Source organism: Marmota monax, unplaced genomic scaffold (assembly GCF_021218885.2).
Source record: "Marmota monax isolate L192 unplaced genomic scaffold, Marmota_monax_Labrador192_F-V1.1 WCK01_AAM20220418_F8-fsc00051, whole genome shotgun sequence".
NCBI lineage: Eukaryota > Metazoa > Chordata > Mammalia > Rodentia > Sciuridae > Marmota > Marmota monax.
In genome coordinates, this window is record NW_026695202.1 from 6,978,182 (window position 1) to 7,000,996 (window position 22,815).

At 52.9% G+C, this 22,815-nt stretch overlaps 1 protein-coding gene across 8 annotated transcripts in view; it reads right to left on the bottom strand.

The window, feature by feature from the left end:
- Positions 1-22,815, bottom strand: part of Large1 (LARGE xylosyl- and glucuronyltransferase 1) — a 496,807-nt gene that overhangs the window by 445,949 nt on the left and 28,043 nt on the right. Inside the window, exons 1-2 of one of the 8 annotated variants that reach the window (XM_058574195.1) lie at positions 11,195-11,489; positions 8,305-8,539 (exon numbers count right to left, since the gene is read on the bottom strand). The exons of 5 other annotated variants lie outside the window; for them this stretch is intronic. In XM_058574195.1, the coding sequence (XP_058430178.1) occupies positions 8,305-8,345 (41 nt within the window). In that variant the 5' untranslated portion in view covers positions 8,346-8,539; positions 11,195-11,489. Of the gene's footprint in view, positions 1-8,304; positions 8,540-11,194; positions 11,490-22,815 lie in introns of those variants that run through there. 2 more of the 8 variants (XM_058574196.1, XM_058574194.1) reach the window with 2 other exon arrangements.

The following is a 22,815-nucleotide window of genomic DNA, read 5'->3' on the forward strand; positions in this document are numbered from 1 at the left end:
ACATTTCTAGAACTTCTTCCATGGGACCCTTTACAAAAGCACTCATTACTTTGTATCTCAAAATTCTTTTCAACTCCTACAGTTAGATGAAAACAAAAAGGGAGTCAGAGTTCAGTGTCAAATCAAATAGAAGCTGGGGTCCAAATCCAGCCATGTGGCCTTGGTCTCCACTGATTAAAACAATCAACCAGATGCAGCTAAAAGGCAGAAGCAATCCATCACAGATGAACCGTCCAGAAGGGCCAGCAACAGATGAAAGATAAACAAACAGTGTGGCTTGTATACACCGGAACTGTCCAAGGAAGGAAATCCTGACGCATGCTACAACACACATGAACCTGAGGACATTATGCTAAGGGATATAAGCCAATCAAAGAAGGAAAATGCCACATGATGTCACTCATATGAGATACCTGGAACAGTCAAATCTAGGTGATGGTAGTTGCAAGGTCTGGGGAGAAGGGACAATGTTGAATGGGTACAGAGTTTCAATCATGCAAGATCAAAAGTACAACATGAATGTACTTCACACTTTTAAACTGTACACTTAAAATTAATAAGATGGTACATTTTGGGTGATGTGTAAACTTTTAACAATTCTTTTTTTTAAGAACATGTCTTAAATCAACACAACGATGCCTAACACCAGGGTTTGAAAAAAAAAGATTTAGGAACATAATGAAGGTGATCTAAACAAAGCACCCACACATAACAGAGGTTCAGATAAATGTGTGTATCTCTTACCATCTTTATCTTCAAAATAAGAAACTTTGGCTCAGAGAAGTGAAGTATTTAGAGGAATGGTCCTGATAGTCAGGAACTCTGGAATCACATCCTGACCCAGCACGGGTCTCTCTACTTGACAGCAAGGGCAGGCTAAGGAAAGTCACCAGGCCTCTCTGAGACTCAGCATCCTGTGATGCAGGCAGCAGAATCCTCCAGGACTCAGAAGGGACCGTTCTCAGGATGAAAGTGTGTCAAGGGCACAGGAGAACGCCTGGCACATACTTGCCTGAACTCAATGGCATTACCAGGGCAAAGTGGAGACAAAACCAGGACATCCAGATCACCAGGCCACTGCCCTGACCCTCCTAGGCCAGCCCACCACCCCAGCTGCTCCCACCAACTGGTGCAGAGGACTACAGAGCCCTGCCAGCCTGAGCCCTCTCTGCAGGCCAGCTGCCCACGCCTGCATACCCTCACGCCCTCAGCAAGGACCCTGGGGCATGAGACCCACACTTCTGGATGCTCCCTCTGAGCCTTCATCCCAGAAGCTCAGGGTGAAGCTCCGAAGGCTCCAAATCTGTGAGCCTGTAAGGAAACAGCAGGGCCCAGGCAGCTGCCATCTGGGATGCCTTTCCTCTCTCCCCTTTTCTTCTACATGCCTATTCCCATATGCACAGAGCGCAAAAGGTCAGTAAGCACAGCCCCATCTTGGCAATCTCAGCCAAGCTGCACATTAAAGGGAATCTGACATCTGCAGAGAGATGACTGCCAACTCATTTCTCCCTCCGTTAACCTGGTAGCCCAGTGCAGCCACCCGCCGGGCTCAGGATGCCAACCTTTTCCATCACTCACTCTGCAAAGGAAACCCAGCCCCGCCCCTCTGCCGGCTGTTCCCCCATGCCCACTCCACACCCACCTACACACCCTTAGTGGACATTTAACAGCAAGGACACAAGAAATCAAGATGGGCAAACGGCAGCAGTTGTCATAGAACAAGTGAGACCTGGACCTGCATCCCAGATGTGGAACCTCAGACGAGCAACTACCCTTACCACACCTCAGGAGTCTCACCTGAAGAACAGGATCACCCACACCCCAGCCTCCCAGTGCTGCTGTGAGCATCAGTGACCAGAAGGTCCTGCCACTCCCGAGTCCTGTCCCCTCCCCTGGCTCTGGCACCAGCAAATAAATGCTGCAGCTGGAGTTAGGCCCCACCTGCCCACCACCCCTCAGCCAGAATGAGACACCTGGTCCTGCCTGATTGGGAAGAGGGGGCAAGGGCAACCTCCTGTGTGGCTGGAAGGAGAGATGTGGGGGAGGAGGGGGTGTTTCTCACACAGGCACAGCCTCTGTCCCCAGCAGCGAGCGGAAGAGAGAAGCCACACAGCTCGAGAAGACGACATCATGGAGAAGGATGCAGGAGGGGCTGGATAACAGGCCACAGGGCAAAGGAAGACGCCTCTCACTCTGCCTGGAGCCTGGGCTGCAGGGGGACAGTCATCAGGGAAGGCCACCCTGGGGAGATGGCCTCTAAACTGCCTGGGAACAACAGGGAGCACCTTGCCAGGGGAGGGCGTTTACAGCAGTCACCGCAGCTGCCCAAGGTGCCCCGCCTCCAGCGACAAGGCAACCCCATGCGGTCATCTCACCTTTCCAGGGCTGAGGCCTGGACTCCCCCCCAACTAGATCGTGGTTCTTCCTGATGCAGTGGCTGCCATAGCAGGGCCATCAGAACCACGTGACCACAAGGCTGAGTGCCAGCTGGACACCCGGACCCCAGACGAGGCAGTGTGGGCACAGAGGCCACACAGGCCTGGGTTTAGACCCCAGCTCTGTCGTGTGTCTTCAGGGGCCACCATGACATTGCACCTAGGCTCAATGTTACAAAATATAGGCTGTTTTTGAGACAGTTGTGTTTCTATTAAAATAGCAACTCTATTGACAAAGAGGGGGGCAGTCTGTGGCCAATATTACCAAAAATAAAAAGATAATCAAAACAAGGTTGATGATTAAAGTTCCTCTTATAGCAAATACCTATTCCACATCACATGCACCGAGTGCTTCCCACACACAGGCTTTTCCAGAATAACCTCCTTTAACCCTCATTACTCCTACTTATTATTGTCCTATTTTACAGATGTGAAAACTAAGGCATAAATCTATTAAGTTGCCCACGTTCAGACGGGCAGGAAACTCACTGTGCCCAGTTCACCTGTGGCACTGTGGCCAAAGGGAACCCAGGATCCAACTAATTAGGATCCAAGTCCCAGCTCTGCCATCCCATGGCTGCTTGACCATGGGCAAGTTTCATTCCTTCAGTCTCACTTCCTCATTTATGAATTCAGCCTCACTGGGTCACAGAGACCATTAAAATACGATGATGAAGCACCTGTCACAGAGAAGGCTCTCGGTCACGCTGGTGTCTTTCTTTCCTGCTCTCTCCAGCCTGCCTACCTGCGCCCCACGGAGGCTGGTCACGCCCAGACAGTGCATCCCCGTTTCAGAAGGGCTTCTGAGCCCTGGTGAACTTCACTAGGAATAAAAGGGTGATAGGAATACTTTTATTTTTGAAACACTGTAAGTCAGAGTTCCTGAGCTTAACACACCAAAAGCAACCTGGGGAGCTGAGGCAGTCAAATGCATTGTCTAGCAGGCTCGAATTAGACCACAGGTTTGCTTGAAGACCAAGTAAATATGTGACATCTCACATCTGTCAGTCCAGCAAGATGAAAGCCTCCCATATTTCCAGGCAAACGGGAACCCCGCCTTCCGGAGGACGCCACTCCCCATTTTTCTTCCACTGCCTGGCGATGGCCTGTGATGGAATCTGCTCTGAGGGTCGTTGCTGAGAAAGAGGCAGAGGAGGGAGATGGGAGGCAGAGAACATCAAGGAGACCCTTCAGATCACTGATATCTGTTCAGGCCCTTGCAGGTGGCAGCAGCTCCTATTTACCTCGATAATGCTGGAGTCCCCACCGGTGCCCACAATTAGCCCAGGGAGGATATGGGGCCCCTGTTCTTAGGAGGGTTACAATAAAGAACTGTGCTCAATACAATCAAGTACTCCAAGCACAGTGCAGATTAAAAAGTCCACGTATGATAAAAACAAGAGGGGAAGTAGGGAAAACAGCTTTGCTGGGGGAAGCTATATAGGTGAGGGGTAGTCAGCCTTGTATTGAGCCTCCAAGTCTTCCCGTGATGCCCTGTTCATCACGCTACCCCCGGGACCAGACAGAGAGACTCAAACCCGGATGATGGATGGATGGATGGGTGGGTGGGTTGATGGATGGGTGGGTGAATGGATGGACGGATGGGTAGATGGATGGATAGATGGATGGAAAAATGGATAAATGGATGGGTGGATGGATGGATGGATGGATGGATGGATGGATTGATGAATGAATGGGTAGATGGATGGAGGGATAGATGGGTAGATGGATGGGTGGGTGGATGGATGGGTGGGTGGATGGATGGGTGGGTAGATGGACAGACAGATAGATGGATCGATGGGTGAATAGATGGATGGGTGGATGGATGGATGGATGGATGGATGGATGGATGGATGGATGGGTAGGTGGATAGATGGATGAATGGATGGATGGGTGCATAGATGGGTGGGTAGATGGATCAATGGGTGAATGAATGGATGGGTAGATGAATGGATGAATGGATGGGTAGATGGGTGGATGGATGAATGGATGGATGGGTGGATGGATGAATGAAGTCTGAATGGATGGATGGAAAACTGGATGGAAGAACAGACCAAGGGCTCGCTTTGGAAGCTGCATGACTACCTTGAGTCAGCAGTGGGAGGAATGTGGACTTAACTAGTCGACTGAAGACCTCGGAACAGGCTTTCCCCAGCAGTCCGTGGCCATGTCTCCCTGTTCCTTTCCTCAGAACACAAAGCAGTCCTCATCCACAGGCCCTGAGCGGCACAGTCGCTGCCTCGATTTATACAGTGCTCCCAATGAGGCCTCATCCTTTGGGACCGTCTCTCTAGCTGTTTCTCCACGTGTCTCTCCTGGACACCGCTAGCCCAGGTCTGCTCCTAGCCCAGGTTCCTGGCCCCTCTGCCAGGTTGGTTCACAGTTTCTGAACACGCCACGACATGGATGTCAGCTCCACTCAGCACGCAGAGCACATTAGGATGACCACCACAGCCCTCCATGGCGGACCTCCATGGTGGACAGAGCTGTGACCTCCGCTCCACACCCATGCTGCACAACCCTCCATCAGCTGTCCCTTCCCATCACCCCAAGAGTTAAAAGAGACCCTCTCACTGAGCGAGCCTCAGGAAGGAAGGCACAGCTGGGAACAGGGAAACGTCACCAGACCCACGACCTTGCAACCGTTGGTGCCAGCCAGCCAGACTGCGGATCATTTCAGTTTGGCCTTCTCTCCTTCCCACCCTGACCTTGAAATATTTTCACCGTTACACAAAGTGGGTTTTGTTTCATTTGTTGTGTGGCATGACAGAGCATCCTGGTAAGGAATATTGGCATTTTTTTTTTCAAAGTGACACTTACATGGCTTCATCTCATGTAAATAAAAGCTTTCCATCTACCTGAGCCATTTGATGGGAACAGTGAAGGCAAATGGGCTGTCCCCTTCCTCAGGATGTGTAGTGGGCAGCACCATCTCTGGGGACAAGTACGTAGAACATTGGGCTCTTATTTTTCATGGCCATGTCCACTGCTGTATACATGGAAAACAGAGAGAAATATGTAGTTTCAAACTCTGGGGTCAAGCAGCTTTCTCTCTGGGGGAGAATCTAGCTACACCAGGTTCTTGCTGTAAAATCTTTAAAGTAGAGAAGCTGCCCTGACCCCTGTACATCGACCTGGGGTTGAGAGGATGGACTGAACTCATTCACTCTGGAAGGCATCTGGAAACTGCTCAGCGTGTAGTAAGCACTCAATTAAGGTGAGCTGTCATTATTATTCAGATGTGGCATAGTAGAGAGCTGTGGCATCCAGTGTGGGAGGACTAGCCACATGCGGCTGTTTAAGTTAATTAAAATAACTGAAATGAAAAAAAATACAGTTACTCAGGGGCACTAGCTGCATTGTAAGTCTTCTTTAACCGTCTATGGCTAGTGGCTCCTATACCGGTCGGTAGAAACAGGGAGCATTTCCATCACACAGAACGTTCTACTGATAACACTGGTATGGAGGTAAACCAAGGGCTTGAATTGGATACATCTGTGTGACCTTGAGCAAGTGTCTTACCCTCTCTGTTATAATTCAATCATGATGAGAATTATCTGTATGCAAGTGCTTATCCATACAGCGACAGTCAACACACTAAATGTCAATCTACTAGGGAGGAGGAAGGGTCATGGGAAAATTAAAGACTTAAGAAAAAGCAGAGTCCAACACATAGCAGACAGTCTTATCACCAAACATTCACAAAGTACCTACTGTGTGCTAGGGACTCTTTCAGGCACCAGAGATTCATAAATGAAGAACGAAAGCTTTGCCTTCCTGGAGCTCAGGGTCTCAAATGAGGTGCTATTACTGTTGGTGCCAACAGGAATGCCAACGTGACCATCTTCACCACCACTAAACAGTCCCAGCAATGAAAAAAAGCATCCAAACCAAAGCTGCCCACAGGGAGGTGCCAGGGAAGGGCTCTGGTGCATGGAGCACGGAGGGCAAGGGAGGCGGATGAGCAGGGTGCTGGAGGGGGCCTGATAAGGCCCTCGCAGTGAACGGGGCTCTGGGTGGATCCAGCATTAAGCACCCTCAGCTGAATGCATGCGGCTAATCTGGGGAGCCGTTGCCAGGCGACACTAATAAATGATCATGAAGCAGTCTGCAAACAGTGTTATGTAGAAAAGCCTAATCATCTGAACAGGCATCCTAAAGCCCAGATGATGGGATGGAGGTGGCCTCTGCACACTTGCCCTCTGCCTTCTATTCTGGGCTCTGCTCTGACTCACCCTGTCAGCTGGGGCTGCTCCCTCAGCTCAAGGACCAAACTGCCTTTCACCAGCTCTGGACAAACTGAGCCACCCAAGACCGAGGCGTCCCACTGCCCAGAAAGCTCCCGCCCAGCCCTTGGGCTTGCCTGTGGCCTGAGCAGCTGCGTGCTGGTGCTGGTGCTGTTACGCACCAGGAGGAGCTTTGCCAGGAGCAGACAAGTGGCACCACACCCCTGCGTGCGCTTCTATTTCCAAAATCTAAACACTCTCGTCAGTGGGTCTTGGCTCCCTAAATCAGAATGCGGCCACAGTGGACCACGGCATCTACTTCTTACCAGGGGGGTGGGCCTCCACAAGTCACTTCCAGCCCCCCAGCCTCAATTTCCCCTTTTGTTTATGAAGGAAAACTTCATTTTGCTAGACCACATTAGTAGTTGGATTAAACAAGAGAAAGTGTTTCTGTTAGTCTCGATTGCGTCACTATACCAAAACACCTGAGGCTGAGTACTTTATAAAGAAGTTTATTCAGCTTAGTTTTAGAGGTCCCAGAGCATGGCATCCACATCTGCTGGCTCTGTGAGGGACTTCTGGTTACATCACACATGGCAGACAGCACCATGGCAGAATCACCCATGAGATGGAGAGATCACATCGCAAGACAGAAAGCCAGAGAGATTCAAGGGCCAGTCTTGCTTTTATATAACAAACTACTCTTAAGAGGCTAGCTTACTGCACAAGACCATCCTTTCAGAGGATAATGTCCCCAAGGACATAGTCACCTTCCACTTAGGGCCCACTCACATCACCACATGAGGACCAAGCTTCTAACATGAACACTTGGGGACAGGCTCACGCCATATCCAAGCCATAGTAGTGCCCAAGAATTTGGAGCTCACACGCATTCTATGCATGCTGAGCAGGGAGACAGGAGGAGGGGACCCGGGTCAAATCCTGAGTGTGGTGGCATCTACCAGGGCATCCTACCTGTGCCCTGCCCAGCTCCCAAGGTTATATGGATCAGTCCCACTCTGTGCTGCTCTCCTGTCCGTCATCTCCCCAATTTTACCATGACTACGTTGCTCTTCCTCTGCTGAATGGAATATGAAGCATGTGGAAATTCTCTGCAATAATTCACACCAGTGGCCCCTCCCCTGGGCACAAGCCTTGGTTCCAACCACGACTGAGCAGGAGCACCTGGGACATGATGGGTTATGCAGGATTCAGAAATACACACCAAAACAGATGACCAAGCATTGATGCAGGAACATCAGTCCTGAATATCTGACTTCGAAACACACAAGACCCCATCTAAGGTCCTCCGGTGCCTAATACTCTGCAAGGATTCCAGCTGGGAGGTGGGAGGACAGGGCAGGAAGGACGATGCCCCCCCGCGCCCTAGAATGATCTCCATCCGTCTCCTCCCCAGTGCCCCCAGCACCCACCCCAGGAGCCTCCTCGCGCCTGTGGCCCTCCCTCAGCATGTCCTTAATAGAACTGCGGGCCACTGCCTTCCCCCCAAGTGAATGCTGCCCACTGAAAAGTGTTTCTGCAGACTTTATTTTAGACTCTCTTATTTCCCGTCCCTTTCTCGTGGCTTCCCAGCCCCTGGTTTAATCAACCAGAAATCACCAGTTATGTCAAATTCCACTCACTGTGTGGGTCCTGCGCGTCCCCTGCACAGCAGGCTCGGCATACAGATATGACAGTGACCCTGGCTGACTTTGAGAGGCTCGAAAATAAATGGCAGGACTTCAAGGCAGAGGAGTGAAGCACAGAGCTAAATAGGCTAACGCAGGACTTCAACAGGAACATGAGAGACGCCAGGAATTCAGGGCAGCAGTCAGGACTCCAGAGAGGAGGACGCGGAAAGCAGGGTCGTGAGCCGGGCTGGAGAAAAACGAGCAGAGTTTAGCCAGGGAGAGTGAAGGGGGGGGGCTCCCTTCATTCAGACACAGCCCTGACTGAGGCTCCACTCCAGCCCCGCTCTCAGGACCAGGCTCCCCCTGGAGCGAATCCTGCGGAGCCACCTAAGATTTCTGCTGCACCCGCCCGATTTCCCCCGCCACTGGCTACTCGGGGCTTGACATGACCCTTCGGCCTGTTCGCCTTCCCCGCTCCCTGAGCCCTGACCCAAAACAGCACTATCGGAGTTGGCATTAGTGGGGCAAGACTAAAATTAGTACTGTTTCCATAGATATCTAGACTTCTCTGAAGCAAATCTGTTTGGCTCCAACTGGAAACAACACACACACACACACACACACACACACACACACACACACACATTTCCATTCTCGCTGCAAAGTAACCCAAGGGGCTGGAAAAGCCAAGGCTGCTCCTGTCTGCAGGCGCCTCCTGGCCCCTGGGGAAGGGAAAGAGGAGCCTCCTCCCATCTACGTAGGCAGTGGCCATCTGCCCTCCTGGACCACAAAGCACCAGGCAGGACGGGAAAGGAGGGGCGGCAGCCTGGGAGGGCACTGTGTGTCCAGGCTGTGGCCCTTGCTTTGCCCTGGGAAGGTGTCCTTAGGGAGGCGGCATCCTTCCTCCCCACTTCAGAAGAGGCCGCTCAAATAAGGACAACCCAACAATTCACTGGCCCAGCAAGCCAGGCCACGTCAGGTGAACAGGTGGGAGGCCGAGCTTCAGAGGGCCATCCACGGGCCCCAGCAAAAGGGCAGGCAGGTGAGGGTGCGCTACCGCAGCCACGGGCACTGCTCCTGCCAAAGGGCACCGTTCTGTCCTAGGTCCTGCGCTCGGTGCTGGGGGTCCACTCACTCCATCCCAGTTATGGGCTGAAAGGTCGAGGTCCTAGCCCCCACCCCTTAGCCCCCACCCCCTTAATGAGGGTGTGACCCTATCTGGAACAGCATCCTGAGAGACGCCAGGATGTGACTGAGATGAGGTCATCCTGGAATCGGGTGGCCCTCAGCCCAGCATGACAAGAGTCCCTATAAGGAGATAGCCATGGGAGAGAGACCCACGGGGAGGCCACGCACAAAGCCAAAGTGTGACACTCCCACAGGCCAAGGAGCCCAGTGGCAAGGGCAAACACCAGACCCCAGGAAGAGGCAAGGGAGGGTCCCCCACAGGCTCAGAGGAAGCAGGCCCTGCCAACACACCGGACCTCAGACTTCTGGCCTCCAGGACCACGAGAATAAATGCCTGCCCATTTGTGGCCCTCTCACAGCTGCCCTGGGAAAACAACTCAGTCCTCATCACAGCTGTGTGACATAGACTTGGGCACCGGTGGGAGCTCACAGGATGACCCTGAAGCCTCATCAGCAATAAACAGAACTCCACTGTCCCCCACAGCCAGTGCCTGAGGCTGGCCCATTTTAAAGGAGAGGAAGCTTAGGCACAGGGAAGTTAAGAAAATGACCCAAACTCATACACCTTGTATGTGGTGGAATTTGAATTCAAACCCAAACCCAGAATCTGTGCTCTTGCCTACTATAATATCAAGTCATTTGCATAAACATTTAATGAGCACCTATTGTATGCCAATGCTGTCAAGAAAGTTTCTCCTTCTGAGGCTGAACACCACCACCCTCCCACCTGTCTCTTCCTTTCTCCCTCTCTCCTGCTTTTCTTTCTCTCTGCAACTTTTTCCTGAAATACTGATTTTTTTCTCTCTGCATGAATCCTACCATCAACAACACCAAATCTTCATGACTACTCATTGCTAATGAAGGAAATGTGGTTGGTTGATGGCCTTTAGAAAACAAAAATTCAGGTTAGAGCCTGAAAGAACTAAAGTTAACAACAGTTGCTAGTGGTAATGTGATAATTTAGCTCAACTATCCCAGCTCCAGGAAATTGGGTCTGTTTCTAAATCAACAAAAGAAAACTGCACAGGGGAAAGTTCTGGGGGACAGAGGTGGGCATGGGGGTGGGGGATGCTCCAGAGGGCTGACGGAGAGGGATCTAGAATGGAAGGCATCCTGTCCCCCATCAGCCGGCCACTCGCCCACCCACAGGGGAGGCCACTCCACACCCAGCAACTGGCCTGATCCTTATGGGACCCCGTGGCTTTGCAGAACGCAGGCTTTGACTGGACCCTGCCTCTGTCTCCATCAATTACCACATCAGGTGGGCACAGGAGTGTGGGTGCCTTAGCATCACCAGATCAAGTGAACAGAGCACCCAGAACCTTGCCTGGCACAGGGAAGACACACAATAAATGCCACCCACAATGACTATTAACCTAGTCCTCTCCATCAAAGAATGTAGTGCCCTGCCTGGGAACAAATACGGCAGCTCATCCTCCCTCACCCCCACCACCCTCACCACCACGGTCAGTGGCAGCCACAGCTGGGCAACAATCACTGGCAAGTCCTCATGTCCTGGAACCTGAGTCTCCACATCTATGTCACAAGTTCCCATGGAATTTAAGGACCCAACGGGAGGCCCGACCCAGCTGTGCCAGTAGCTGGTCCTACGACGGGCAGGGCGCAGAGTCTGGAACTGACCTCGCTGGGAAAACAGACTGGAAAGCCTTTGACATTAAAACTGAACCCTTTTAACAGACAATGTGCCACTCACCTCTGCCCCGGCCGCCCCCAGCAAAAGGAGGGTCCTTGAGGAGGGCAGGGACTCGGCTGCCTGTCCCAGCTGCGAAGAGATGATTTCGAGTGGGGAGACCCTGTCCCCATGAGAGCGCACAACCTGGCTCCTGACGGTCTGACTTTTGAGTTTGGCTTGATTATTTCTGCCCTACCCACAAAAGCCTTTGGATCGGGCGTGCCTCGTTCTTTTTTTAACCCCCCTGGCATGAGCAGCGCTGGAGGCAGGCACGCCGCTGGCTTGAGCTGTTCCCGGACTCATGAGACGCACCGTGGAGGCTATTTGTGTAGCCTGTTTTGAACAGTGTCCAGGGGAGCACCCCGCTCCAGGCTGGGCACGGAAGGCCGGAATCCCTCATGGGGACCCTGCTGGGAGGCTGGGGGACAACAAAAGTTGGGCATGGGCTGGGGTTCTGACCTCCAGACCCCCACGGAATCCCTGCGCAGATGGCGCTCAGCAGGCCCAATGATGAGCCTCTCCCCTGCACCCACCTGGGAGCCCCGGACCAGCACGGGGAAGCTGCTGCCGAGCCACTGTCGGCCAACAGGGGGCCTCAGCGAGCCCACCAGCAGGGCTCCATGGGTAGCCTACACTCAGCTCAGGCACCAAAGGATGCCTCCGCTGTTCTAGTTCGCACATTCACGTGCCCTTCTTCACCGTCCCCAGCCTGCCTGCCTGCGACTCCCCTCTCCTCCTGGTGCTCCTCTCTGCATCAGGCCTAGGATCTGCCTCCCACCTCTGGTCCTGCCCCACCCTCTGAAAGCAGGAAGAGCCAAGTTCAAGTCACCCAATTCACCTCCCTCCTCCGGCTGCTGCTCCTCGTCACCTCCCAGCCCTGACAGCTCCCTCCTCTGCCCTCCCTGACAGTTCTCTCTCCCTCCTCCTCCATTCCTGTCCTCTGATCCAGGAAATGGTACACTCTTGAAACAGGCTGTGCTTTGTCTTCTTAGCTTTGTCAAACTTGAGGGTTTGGGGGACCAGGCATCTGGCCCCGGCCACAGGTGCAAAGGTCAAAGCCTGGGTGTTGGCCTCTGGAAGGCACCACTGTGACTGTCCTCCCATGTCAGGGGCACCCGTCTTCAGCCACGCAGAGGAGATGGGGTGCGAGGGTGACCTGTTCTCAAAACTTTTCCCACCAAGGCCTCAGGGCCTGACCCAAACAATTAAACCATGTCAATGCGACAGCAGAAATGGAACAATTTGCTCAGTAAGCACCAGCTATGCTTATTATTTTAAATGGATCATGAAATAAGAGTATTTGCCCTGTTTTCCTGAAAGTATTTTAGGGACAGAGGTATCTTGAAATAAATGTCACCCTCAGGTGGAAACTCAACCAAGCCTCTGATGGCTCTGCCCTCATTCCCTGGGGAGCCAGGGGGTCCGGCATCTCTGGTTTGAATTCCAGCTCAGCTGCTCAGCTGCTGTGAAATGCTGGGCCAGGAACTTAGCCTGTCTGTGCCTCAGTCTCCATGTCTGGAAACAGGGACTGACACACTACCCACTACATCTAAATGCTCAGAAGACTGTAATCATCCATCCCAGTCTATGAATGATCATGGGGCCATCAACCTGCTGGGCAGTACTCTAAGTGCTTCACATGGACTAATTATATTTTTACAACTTCAGGAGGTAGGGATCCCCATTTTATAGAGGGTCAGAGAAGTCAAGCAACTCATCTAAGGTCACACAGCCAAGCAAAGGATGTGGACTTCACCCCAGGCCTCCCAGCTCCAGAGTGACACCACACAATCTATGATGTTATGTTGGCCCAGTGGCCAGCAGAGGGTAAGCGTGGACTCTTGGTTCACTCAGGAGGATTCCCACTGCCTCCAGAAGGGTGATTTTATTGTCTTTCTGAATTAAATTTCAGTCCCCGGGACATGGAACCTAGCACAGTGGCGTACATTTCCGCCCGCTCCCCACCCCAGGACTGCGGGATGAGGCAGGCTGGGGGAACTGGCTGCCCGTGGCTATTCGGGTCAAGCGGCAGTCTCCAGGCCAAAGGAGCTGGGGGGAGGAGGGGCAGGAGGGAGCTCCATTCCAGAACATGGGCCAAGTTCTCTTAGGCCAAGGCCAACTGCAGAATGACAGCCACCACCTGTCCCTCCTGATCAGGGAACCGTGGGGGCAGAGGGCCACGCCAGAGAGCAAAGCTCCTCTGCCTAAAACACATATGCCATCCTGGAGCATTCCAGGGGGACTCCAGGCTGGGCAGGGCTGCCCTCCTCAGCGGGTCACGCCTGCGGCATCCCCTGAGACTGACTCATGCTGAACCCCAGGCAGCAGACCCCGCCATGCCCTGCAGCGGGGAGTGAGTTTACTGGCACTCAGACATGGAGCACTTTAGCGGGAATGAGCTGTTTGACTTGTTTAATTGGGAGCTGCCCTGGCCAGTGCCTGAGAGCCCTTGTCCCCAGCAAGTGGGGGTCAGAAGTAGAGAACAGTGAGGAACCCACATGCTCCCTGGCCTGAGACCTCCTGCAGCCCCATCCAGGATGGACCCTGCCAGCCATGTCACTCTGGCAGGTGAGAAGCGGGCTTCAGTCCCCCTGGGCCTGGGCGTGCCCCTGCACCTGGGCTGGTTCCTCCACAGCCCCAAGCCAGGTACCCCCAGCTCAACCTGAATGTCCCAATCTTGGGATTTTAGATAAAAGGTCATAGAAAACAATGTATGGGATGGTCGAGAAGGCAGCTGTTGGAGCACACAGCTCTCACCTCCGGCCTCGAGTCCTGGGTAAGTCACAGAACCTCCAGGAGCCTGAGTTTCTCGTGTGTTCCACGCCCCTGGAACCAGGTCAGAAGCCCTGGAGACCATCAGGAGCACAGAAGTGAACACCTGGACCCCACCCAGTCCCCATGGCAGTCCCAGCCATCGATACTGTGGGCCCATGAAGCCATCTATGGGGCCCTGGGGATGCCCCACCCCTGACCTGTTCTTTCTGCACTCTCCTAGGTACCATGCTGCTTTTCAATTTAAAAAAATTGACAGGAAAAAGGCTTTGCCAGGGGACATATCCGCTGGCCTTTATGACTGTCCTCAGCTCAGCAGGAACTCTGCATCTAAACAGGCAGGTCATGTCTCCTCCTGAGCCCCTTCCCCTGGGCCACATCTATAAAGCCAACCCCAAAGTCACGAAGGCCTCTGGGGGTTCCTGGCCGACTCAGCTCCTCCCCTCCAAGGCCTCCAGAGCTGCTCACTGACTTCCGTCGACCCCTCTGAGCCTCTCCTGTGTGCCAGCCACTGATCTAGACGCGAACAAGGCTAACTTCTTTTAAAAAAGTTCATTTTGTGGGCCTGAAGGGAAGGGACCGAGTGCCCAGGTGGTACAACTGCCACAGAACTTACTCTTAACAACACTGCAAGGTTCAGCTGAGGGCGGAGGTTCCTTTGGACCTTCGAGCTCCAGCCTCTCTGGAGTAAGCTACCAAGTCCCGGCCAAACGGAAGCCCAAAGCCTCCTCCATGTTTTTTTCCCTGAGGATTTCTTGAGGTAATGGCACCACAGCACTCTCAATGTGAGTTCCAACCTTACTGTGTGACTCTGAGAAAGTATCTTAACCTCTCTTGCCTCAGTGATCCCGTTTTCAAAATGGGAGAGGTGATTACTTCCTAGGGTTCTGGAAGGATTAAATAAAATGGTCCAGTATGATGTGGAAAACAGTGCCTGACATAAAATAAATGCTTAATATACTTGAGCTGCTACTACTATTCTCAAGACTTCTATGACTTCCCAGGGATTCCCCTCCTCCCCTGTGCCTTTCCATGAAACTCATCCCAGCCTCCTTTTCCGGTAAAAATCCAGTTACACAAAGCATTCACTGTGGTCTCCACTGGCCATTTATCTCTCTGTTCCTCACAGGAGGAGCTGCAGAAGAGCGACGGACGGAGAAAGGGATTGGAAAGGATAGGGGAGAACGGAGCAAAGAAGTCACCTGCCCTGCAGAGTCACCTTATTTGTGTCACTGGTGCCCACCAGGAGCCACCCTGTCCAACATGGCGGCCAGAAGCCCTTGCAGCTACTGGATGACTGAAATACAATTCGTCTGAATGGAGCTTTGCTGCGAATTAAAATATACACCAGATTTCAAACTGTTATTAAAAAAAGAATGCAAAGTCTTGAGTTTGGAGATATTGTGGTTATACTGCATTACATCCAACATAGTATTAAAATTAATTTCATCTTTTTTTCTTTTTTTTAAATTTTGCTACTGGTAAATTTCACATCACACGTGTGGCTACAGTCCCTTCTCAAAATGGCTTTCTATTCAAGGCACTTTCTTCCCTCAAACAACTTTCCTTGTAGCTCACAAGAGAAAACGTCATGTCTCAGTAGGTAGATACATAAATTTCAATTTGTGGAAGTCAAAACTCGTCCTGGGAGGGGCGGCGGGGCTTGACTGAGGTCATGTGGCTGAAGCAGGGGCAGCCACCACTCACCTGGATGTAACCAGATGCAGGGCCTAACTTCCTTCCCCGGCACTAAATCACCTAATGCTTTGCATCCGCTTGTTGAACCAGCACCTCTGCAGGTCGCTGCCCCAGGAAAAGACAAAGAGCCCATGTGTCATCACTTGCCACCAGGCTCACTGATGGTGGCTGTGTCTTACAGGGCAAGACCTGCATCGTGGAGCTCAAGCTGACTTCTCCATAAACTCCGTGTCGTGTCGCTCTCTCCCTTCTCATGAATCCAGCTGTCCCTTCCTTCAGTCACCCACGAATTAAGACACCGTCCACCCTGCACTGACCATGATGCACTAGAGTCCCTTGCTTCCCCCTCCATAGCCCCCAACAGTGTGCACCTCTTCACAGGAGGCTACGCCTGACCCCACAGGCCTCCTGGACCCCTGGCACAGTGTCACACTGTGTTGGGAATCACCCAGCGCCATCTGTGGATTAGATGAATGAGACGGTCAGCCGACCCACCCCTCTGATACCCTGCTCCTCGCCGAGTCCCTTTCCCAACCAGCTTCCCTCCTCCGAATTCCGATGTTCCTCCCCACGGGTGGCGTTTCCACCCATCTGTTTGCCTGGAGGGAGGCCAAGTGCATTGCTTTTGATGGTAGCCTGGTAACACCAATTGTCACCTCTTCATTTTTATTAATTGCTGGGTTAATCGAGCACTTCACACTGTGTCCACCCACAATAACATGCTCTTATTTCTGCGGTGGCCAAGAAAACAGGTTTAAGCTGAAGCAAAAAAAAAAGGTCCTGCAGCCTTCAGGGCCCAGCACGACTGTCGTATTTTCCAGAATATTTGAGCCCAGGAAAGGCCGGGTAGAAGGTCTTGATCAAAATCTAATCTATCTACATGTTCCATGGGGTCAAGAGCAGAGGGGATATAACCTAAGGTGTGACGTCTCCTCGGCCCGTGATGGTCCCATGAGCTGATGTCCTCAGTCCCGCTTTCAGACAAGGAAACTGAGGCTGGATTGAGAAATGTACTAGATACTTCCACAGACCCCAAAGTTGGAAGAGATCAGTGCACAAGTCACAGCCCATCCCAGGATGAAGGACCAGAAGTGCCCACCATCAGCTGATACAGATCTTGCCTTAAATCCTAGAAAAATTGTCCATGTGGACATGGTCACTCTGCTTCTCTTGCTTGTGACACAGACTCTCTTGGTGTGACTGCACCGCTCCACCTCCCACCTGCCCCACTATGTGTCACGCTATGCATTGGGAGCACAGCAGCAGAGGGATAGAAGAAAAGGAAGGATGCCTTCCATGTGTCACGAGATACTTTTTATTTGAAGGCCTGCTGCATGCTTAATGCACTTTTGTATTTATCTCTAAGGTTTTATCTCTAAGGTGATGTGCTCGGGTCATCTATTGCAAATAATCAATGTCATCCTTCCAAATGGTCCCCTTCCACTTTCCAAGTAGCTTTTCTTTTTTTTCCAACTTTCAATAAAGATGCCACGGAGGCTGCCAGGCCAAAGCACGATGACATTCCCTGACAGGCTCCCATATGGAAGCTCGAATGTTCCAGATGCCTTCCTGTGTACCAGGTTTCCAGAAGCACAGTTATGAGCCCCCTGGGGCCGGAAAAGGAGCGTCACACACAGACACGCGGCCTGGCTTACTGTCTGGCTTAATGAGCAAACTGTTCAGAGCCCGCAGCAGGCCCGGGCCCGGGAGGTCCCTGCACGGGGTCACCAGGTGAAGTCACTTCCAGCTCTCCAAAGGAGCAGGTGGAAAACTCAAAAGAAATTTGAGCATCTGGAGGGAGGGCGGGTCTACACCTCCCCACCAAGAGGACTCTGAGAAGCCGGGGGTAAAAACGCACCAGCACTAAGCACTACAATGGTGTTTCTCAAACACAGGGAATAAACAGATCCTTTTAAAGACGGATGGGGGCCTGGCTGAAAAGGACAAGTCTTATTTTATGAAAATATGTTTTCAATGGCAAATTAATCAGGGCAATTTTTTTTAATGTCATCAAAACATAAATGCCCAATTTAATTGGTTCTGTTGAATTAGCAGCACTCTCTCCTAGGACACGCAGAATCGAGATCCAGGGATTGCACTCGGGGAGAGACCCCACTACAGTGTTCCACCCTTTTAATCCTGGGGTGTTCAGGAAACGGGCTTCACGGTATCACAACAAGGGTTCAAGAGGCTGCTAAAGGAACAGGTGCCCCAGAGTGGGGTGACCACCTTCCTGGTAGGAACGGACACACAGTGGTACAGAGGACTTGTATCCCTGGTAGCAGGTGGACACTACACATGTCCTCAGGTGACCCTGCGCCCAGTACAGACAAACGCCGTGGATTGAAAGCCTCCTCCGACAGAACCTCGGTAGAGTGGGTAGCGATCCATGCCCCTTCCTCCCCAACGAAAGGGCCCCCCTTCAATTCTCTCTGTCCTTCTACTCAGTGAAAAAGGCCAGGGACCTTGGACCCAGGAGAGGCCTATGTTGAAGGCCAGTCTGGCTGTATCCAAATCATGCCCCACAGCTCCCACCTCTGCCCTCCGGGGGGCTGGGGAGAGGAAGCCCAGACTCTGGGCAGCAGGGGGTCGTCAAAGCTCAGGAAAAACGCAAAGATAAAATTCAGCAGGGCAGCAATGGCTCTGTCACTCATAAAGCCTGACCCGCAATCCTGATCTCGACATATAAAGGGTGACTGGGGCTGGAAATAAGGTACTTTGCAAGTGAAAGTTTCATGCTTTCCACAGAGTAGCAAAACGCACCTGATAACCCCACGTGAACCCCCCTAGGAGCCCGTGAGATGGGATCCCGGGGGGGAGGGGGGGAGCAGGTGGGGCCCTGCTCACACCCGGACCAGGACTTCCATAACTCCTGCTGCGCCTCCCCCTTCTCTGTTCTAATCACCCTGAACTCCACCGAGGGGCCCAAATTACAGGGGTTGACAGGCAGGCGGAGCACTCCTAATGTATCAGTCTGCAATCCAATTTTTCTCACACTGGATCCCAAATCCCTCCTGCCCCTCCTCAAATCCACAGGGCGAATTACGCTGGAAATGGGAAAACTCCTCCCACTTGTCCCGGATTCCAAATCAGGAACAGGGGCAGGCTGGACCAGAACCTTCAAACTCCCGGCCTCCAACTCTGGAGGCGCCTGTCCAGCAGGCAGTGGCTGGGATCTGCTTCAGCCTCAGCAGCGAGGCACCTTTCAGCATGACGCGATGGCAGGGGCAGCGCAACAACCTCCAGCACCAGGAGGTAAGTAAGGGAAGTGGCCCTCCGCTCCTAGGCGACACTTGGCTACCGTGCAACCATGCTGGGACGTTCCAGCATCATCATCTCCATTGTAGAGCTGAGAAAATCAAAGTCAATGAGCTGAAGCGACTCACCCCAGGATTAGAGAGAAGGTAAGCAACAGAGACTCGGGCTCAACTCTTTGTCGATCCCTTAATAACCCATCCTGGCCCAAAACACCCTCATCTTCTGTCTCAATGACAGCAAGCCCCTCCTCTGTAGTCTCTTTGCCTATATTTTGCTGTCTACAGACAATCAGCAACACAGGAGTAGCCAAGCAATCCTGATAAATACGAGCCGGCTCCTGCCTCTCTTCCAATGCCCATGAGATCCTGCACAAATGGGCCTCGCCTCCTCTCTGACATCATCTACCACTACTTTTCTGGGGATTCTCTCTCTCCCAGGCATATGACCCCCTTGTGGTCTCTGACTGAGCAATTGAGAAGTGACCTCAGGGCCTTTGCGCTTACCTCAGCCTCAGCTCTTTCCCAAGATAGCTCCATGACTCATTCCTTCTTATTCTTCAGGTATGAGTTCAAACCACATGCACAACTCCCTGTTGACCAACCTTCTAAAAACAGCAAGCCTACTCCACACCCCTCCCCCCGGCCAGGGTACTTGTCATCAGAGGAGGACAAATGTTCTCTTTGTGCAGCTTGTTCATCTGCTCCCTTCACGTAGCTGAAAAGCTACCGGAGGGAGAGACTCCTATCACTGCATTTACCAACAGCCTCTCATTCTGCTCACTGAGCAAATGAAGGTGTGGAGGCCAGTCCACCAGAGTTGGTCCCCGCTGGCCACCCTACCCCAAGGAGGAGGCTGCTGGCTCAGGGAGGGAGCCAGGGTCAGCCCCAGCCAATACCGGCTCCCCGTCACCCCTGAACTCTCTCTCCAGGCTGCTGGGAACACAGGACTGCAAAGTCATTCTACATTTGCAAAGGTCACCTGGGTGGCCCTATGTCACACCCCTTTCCTCTGAGTGTGCGCTTCACATGGCTCTCGAGGGGATGAGGCAGCTGGAGAAGCTGCCCACGTGTCAAGCTCCACATCCCCTCCACAGCCTCACTCGGTGCCTGCCAAGCAAGGGCCTGCCGTGGGGAGCCTCGTGCCACTGCCAGGAACCCAGAGTTTGGCTGGAATGTCACAACTATGCTGGGGACAGTGGGGAGACCAGACTGGGGAGGCCCGGGGAGGCCAGATGCTCGAGGTCACTGCTTACGTGCTGAGGGCGGCAACCCACCGGAATCCACCTGCCCAGGGAGGGGAGGGCAGGGCGGGGCGGGGCAGGGCCTCCCACCTCCTGTGTGACCCAGCCTGCCCTACCTGTGCACGTGCTCCCAAAGACAACCTCCCTCTCCAAGGGACAATGGCAAGCCCAACCCTGAGTTTCCTGACTGCTCAAATCCTCCTCCCCCTGCCCTGAAGCTGGGATCACTGCAGCTTCTGAGATGCGGCCAAGCACAGGGACAGTGTCACCCAGGCCTGGGATGGCACTGACAACACAGAGGCCTTCCACAGGAAAGAAAAAGGTATGGGGGGGCTTCAACAGAAAGGCAGGGAAAACCTTTGGAGGCCCAGGTGCTAACTGGGATGTGTGTGAAGGCTGAGCTGGGCGGGTTTGGAATGATATTCATCATCTGATAAAACTCATTGATCCCCATTTCACCCAGGCAGAGACCCAGGCTCAGGTGAGAAGTCATCCCCTCGGATCAGAAAGTCTAAAGCGGCCCCTGCCCGCGACCCCGGTGTGCGTGGCGTGAGGGCCGCCTTCCACAGAGACGCTGCGCTCCTCGGGACCAACAGACAGATCCGAGGCACCTTATGTCAAGCTGGAATCCTAACTGACCCTCTGTGGCGGGGACCCTGCAAACGCAGGCTGACTTGAGCCCAGGAGCACGGGGTGGCAGACACTGACTTTGGGGTGGCCAAGGGCCTGGTGAATTCCCAAGTCCCAAGTTCACATGCACTCTTCAGGCTGTTAATCTTGCAAACCAGGAATGGCTACGGCACAGCAACTCCGCAAGGTGCCCACTGAGGGCCCTGTGATACGGAGACGGCAACACAGGGCTGGTGTGCTCTGCAACCTGCAAAGGCCATGCAACAAAAGGTGTGACTATGACGGAACAGATGGCTGAGTCCACCGAAAGGCTCCCTCCAGGTCGATGCCTAAGCACGACCTCCTAGCCACCTCCCCCTGGAGCCTGAGTCTCTTGATACCATAAAAAGACATGAAATCCAGAGGTCCGCCCTGAAGTGCAAGGTCCCTCCAGCTGAACATCTCAGGTGAGTGGCCAGGTCGAGGTGCAGGCTGTGTCACTTTTCCTGCATCCCATGGAAGCTGGCCCAGAATGGACCTGTGCCCTGGTGTTCAGCAAAGAGCCAAACAGATCCACTTCCTGCTTTCCCTCTCTTGGCCCTCAGGACTCAGACACTGCCCCAAGGGCAGCCCATCCCTCCTACAGAAAGTTCCTCCACCTTGAGTGAGAAGGGGTCACTTTTAGAGAAAAGGAACCCTAGTTTTTACTTCTTTTTATTTCAAGGTTATTTCAACAGTAATATGGAAAAATATTAAAATTAAAAAAAAAACAACTTAAATACCAAATAGGTATTGAACACTAAGTCAGGCACTGTGCTGGGTGCTTCAGAATAGAACAGGTGCAGACACCCCCTGCCCACAGGAGGCTTCCAGTGCAGCAGGGGAGGAAGAAGTTCACCAAACCGTTTCCCAAAAGCCTTAAAAATCCACTGAGAACACCTCCTGGCAGGTCTGTACACACAGCCCAGAGAGGGCAAGTGCTGATCTGGGCAAGGTGGTGGGGAAGGCGGATTCGGAACCTGGGTGACAGACAGCAGGGTTCTCCAGGCTTGGAGGAGGCAGAAGTCCACAGGAAGGGAATCGACCGTCGGCAAATATCAAATGAGATCTGCTGTGGCCTGAATATCTGTGTCCCCCCAGAATAAGATGAAACACACCCCCAATGTGGTATGGCGTCAGAGGATTCTGGCCAGCCAGGTCATAAGGGTGGAGCCCGGTCCTATAGCCTAGCTTCCTCCAGGACCCTCCTCACTTTCCCAAAAGAAAACCGTAGGCGTCCAACCCTGATCAACCACAGGTGCCACTTGCCACCTGCCCCTCCAATGCTTCCAGAGCTCCCTTCAGAACGTCTCAGCTCTCCTTTGTACTCTGGGCCTTCCCCCAAGCCCCGCCTCCCTCCTGCCACTCAACATGAATGAGGCAGCTGGGCACTCCCCGCTCATCCCCTGGTAGAGCTGTCAGGTTGGCAAGCGCAGCCGTCCTGACGATTTCCCTGGCAAAGGTCCAGGAACGAGCTCCCTCCTGGGCTCCACGGACTTTTGTGCTTTGACAGCTCTCCTCGGCTCCACTGTGACATCTTTTTCATGGGGAGAAAAGAAAGCATATCCCTTGAAGTCCACCCATCGCTAAGTCTGAGATTTTGGAGCTGGAATAATTTGTATTGGAAAATTCCGAGAAATGGTTTCTTTCAATAAACCTCTCTTTCTGGGTCCCCTGTGAGGTTCCAGCAGAGGTTTGAGTCACACTTCCCAGAGAGGGCCTCTGTTGGGTCTACTCATGTCAAGGCCATTTTCTGAGGGGACATGACACCGGGAGGCCAGCCCTGGGCTTGGTGTCCCACAGGGCTCATGGGCAGGGAGGAAAGAAAGAAGACTGCACAGCACTCACAGGGGCCTCCATTCCCAGCCTCCACGTCCACTCTATACACTTCACAGTGAGACAGACTCAAGCTGGGGCTTTTGCTACATGGAGATGGGACCATGTGAACTGGGGCTGGAATGAAGAGTGGTCTGGAAGGACCAGCACAGAGGGGCAGGAGAGGCGTGTGCAAGAGTCTTCGTTCATC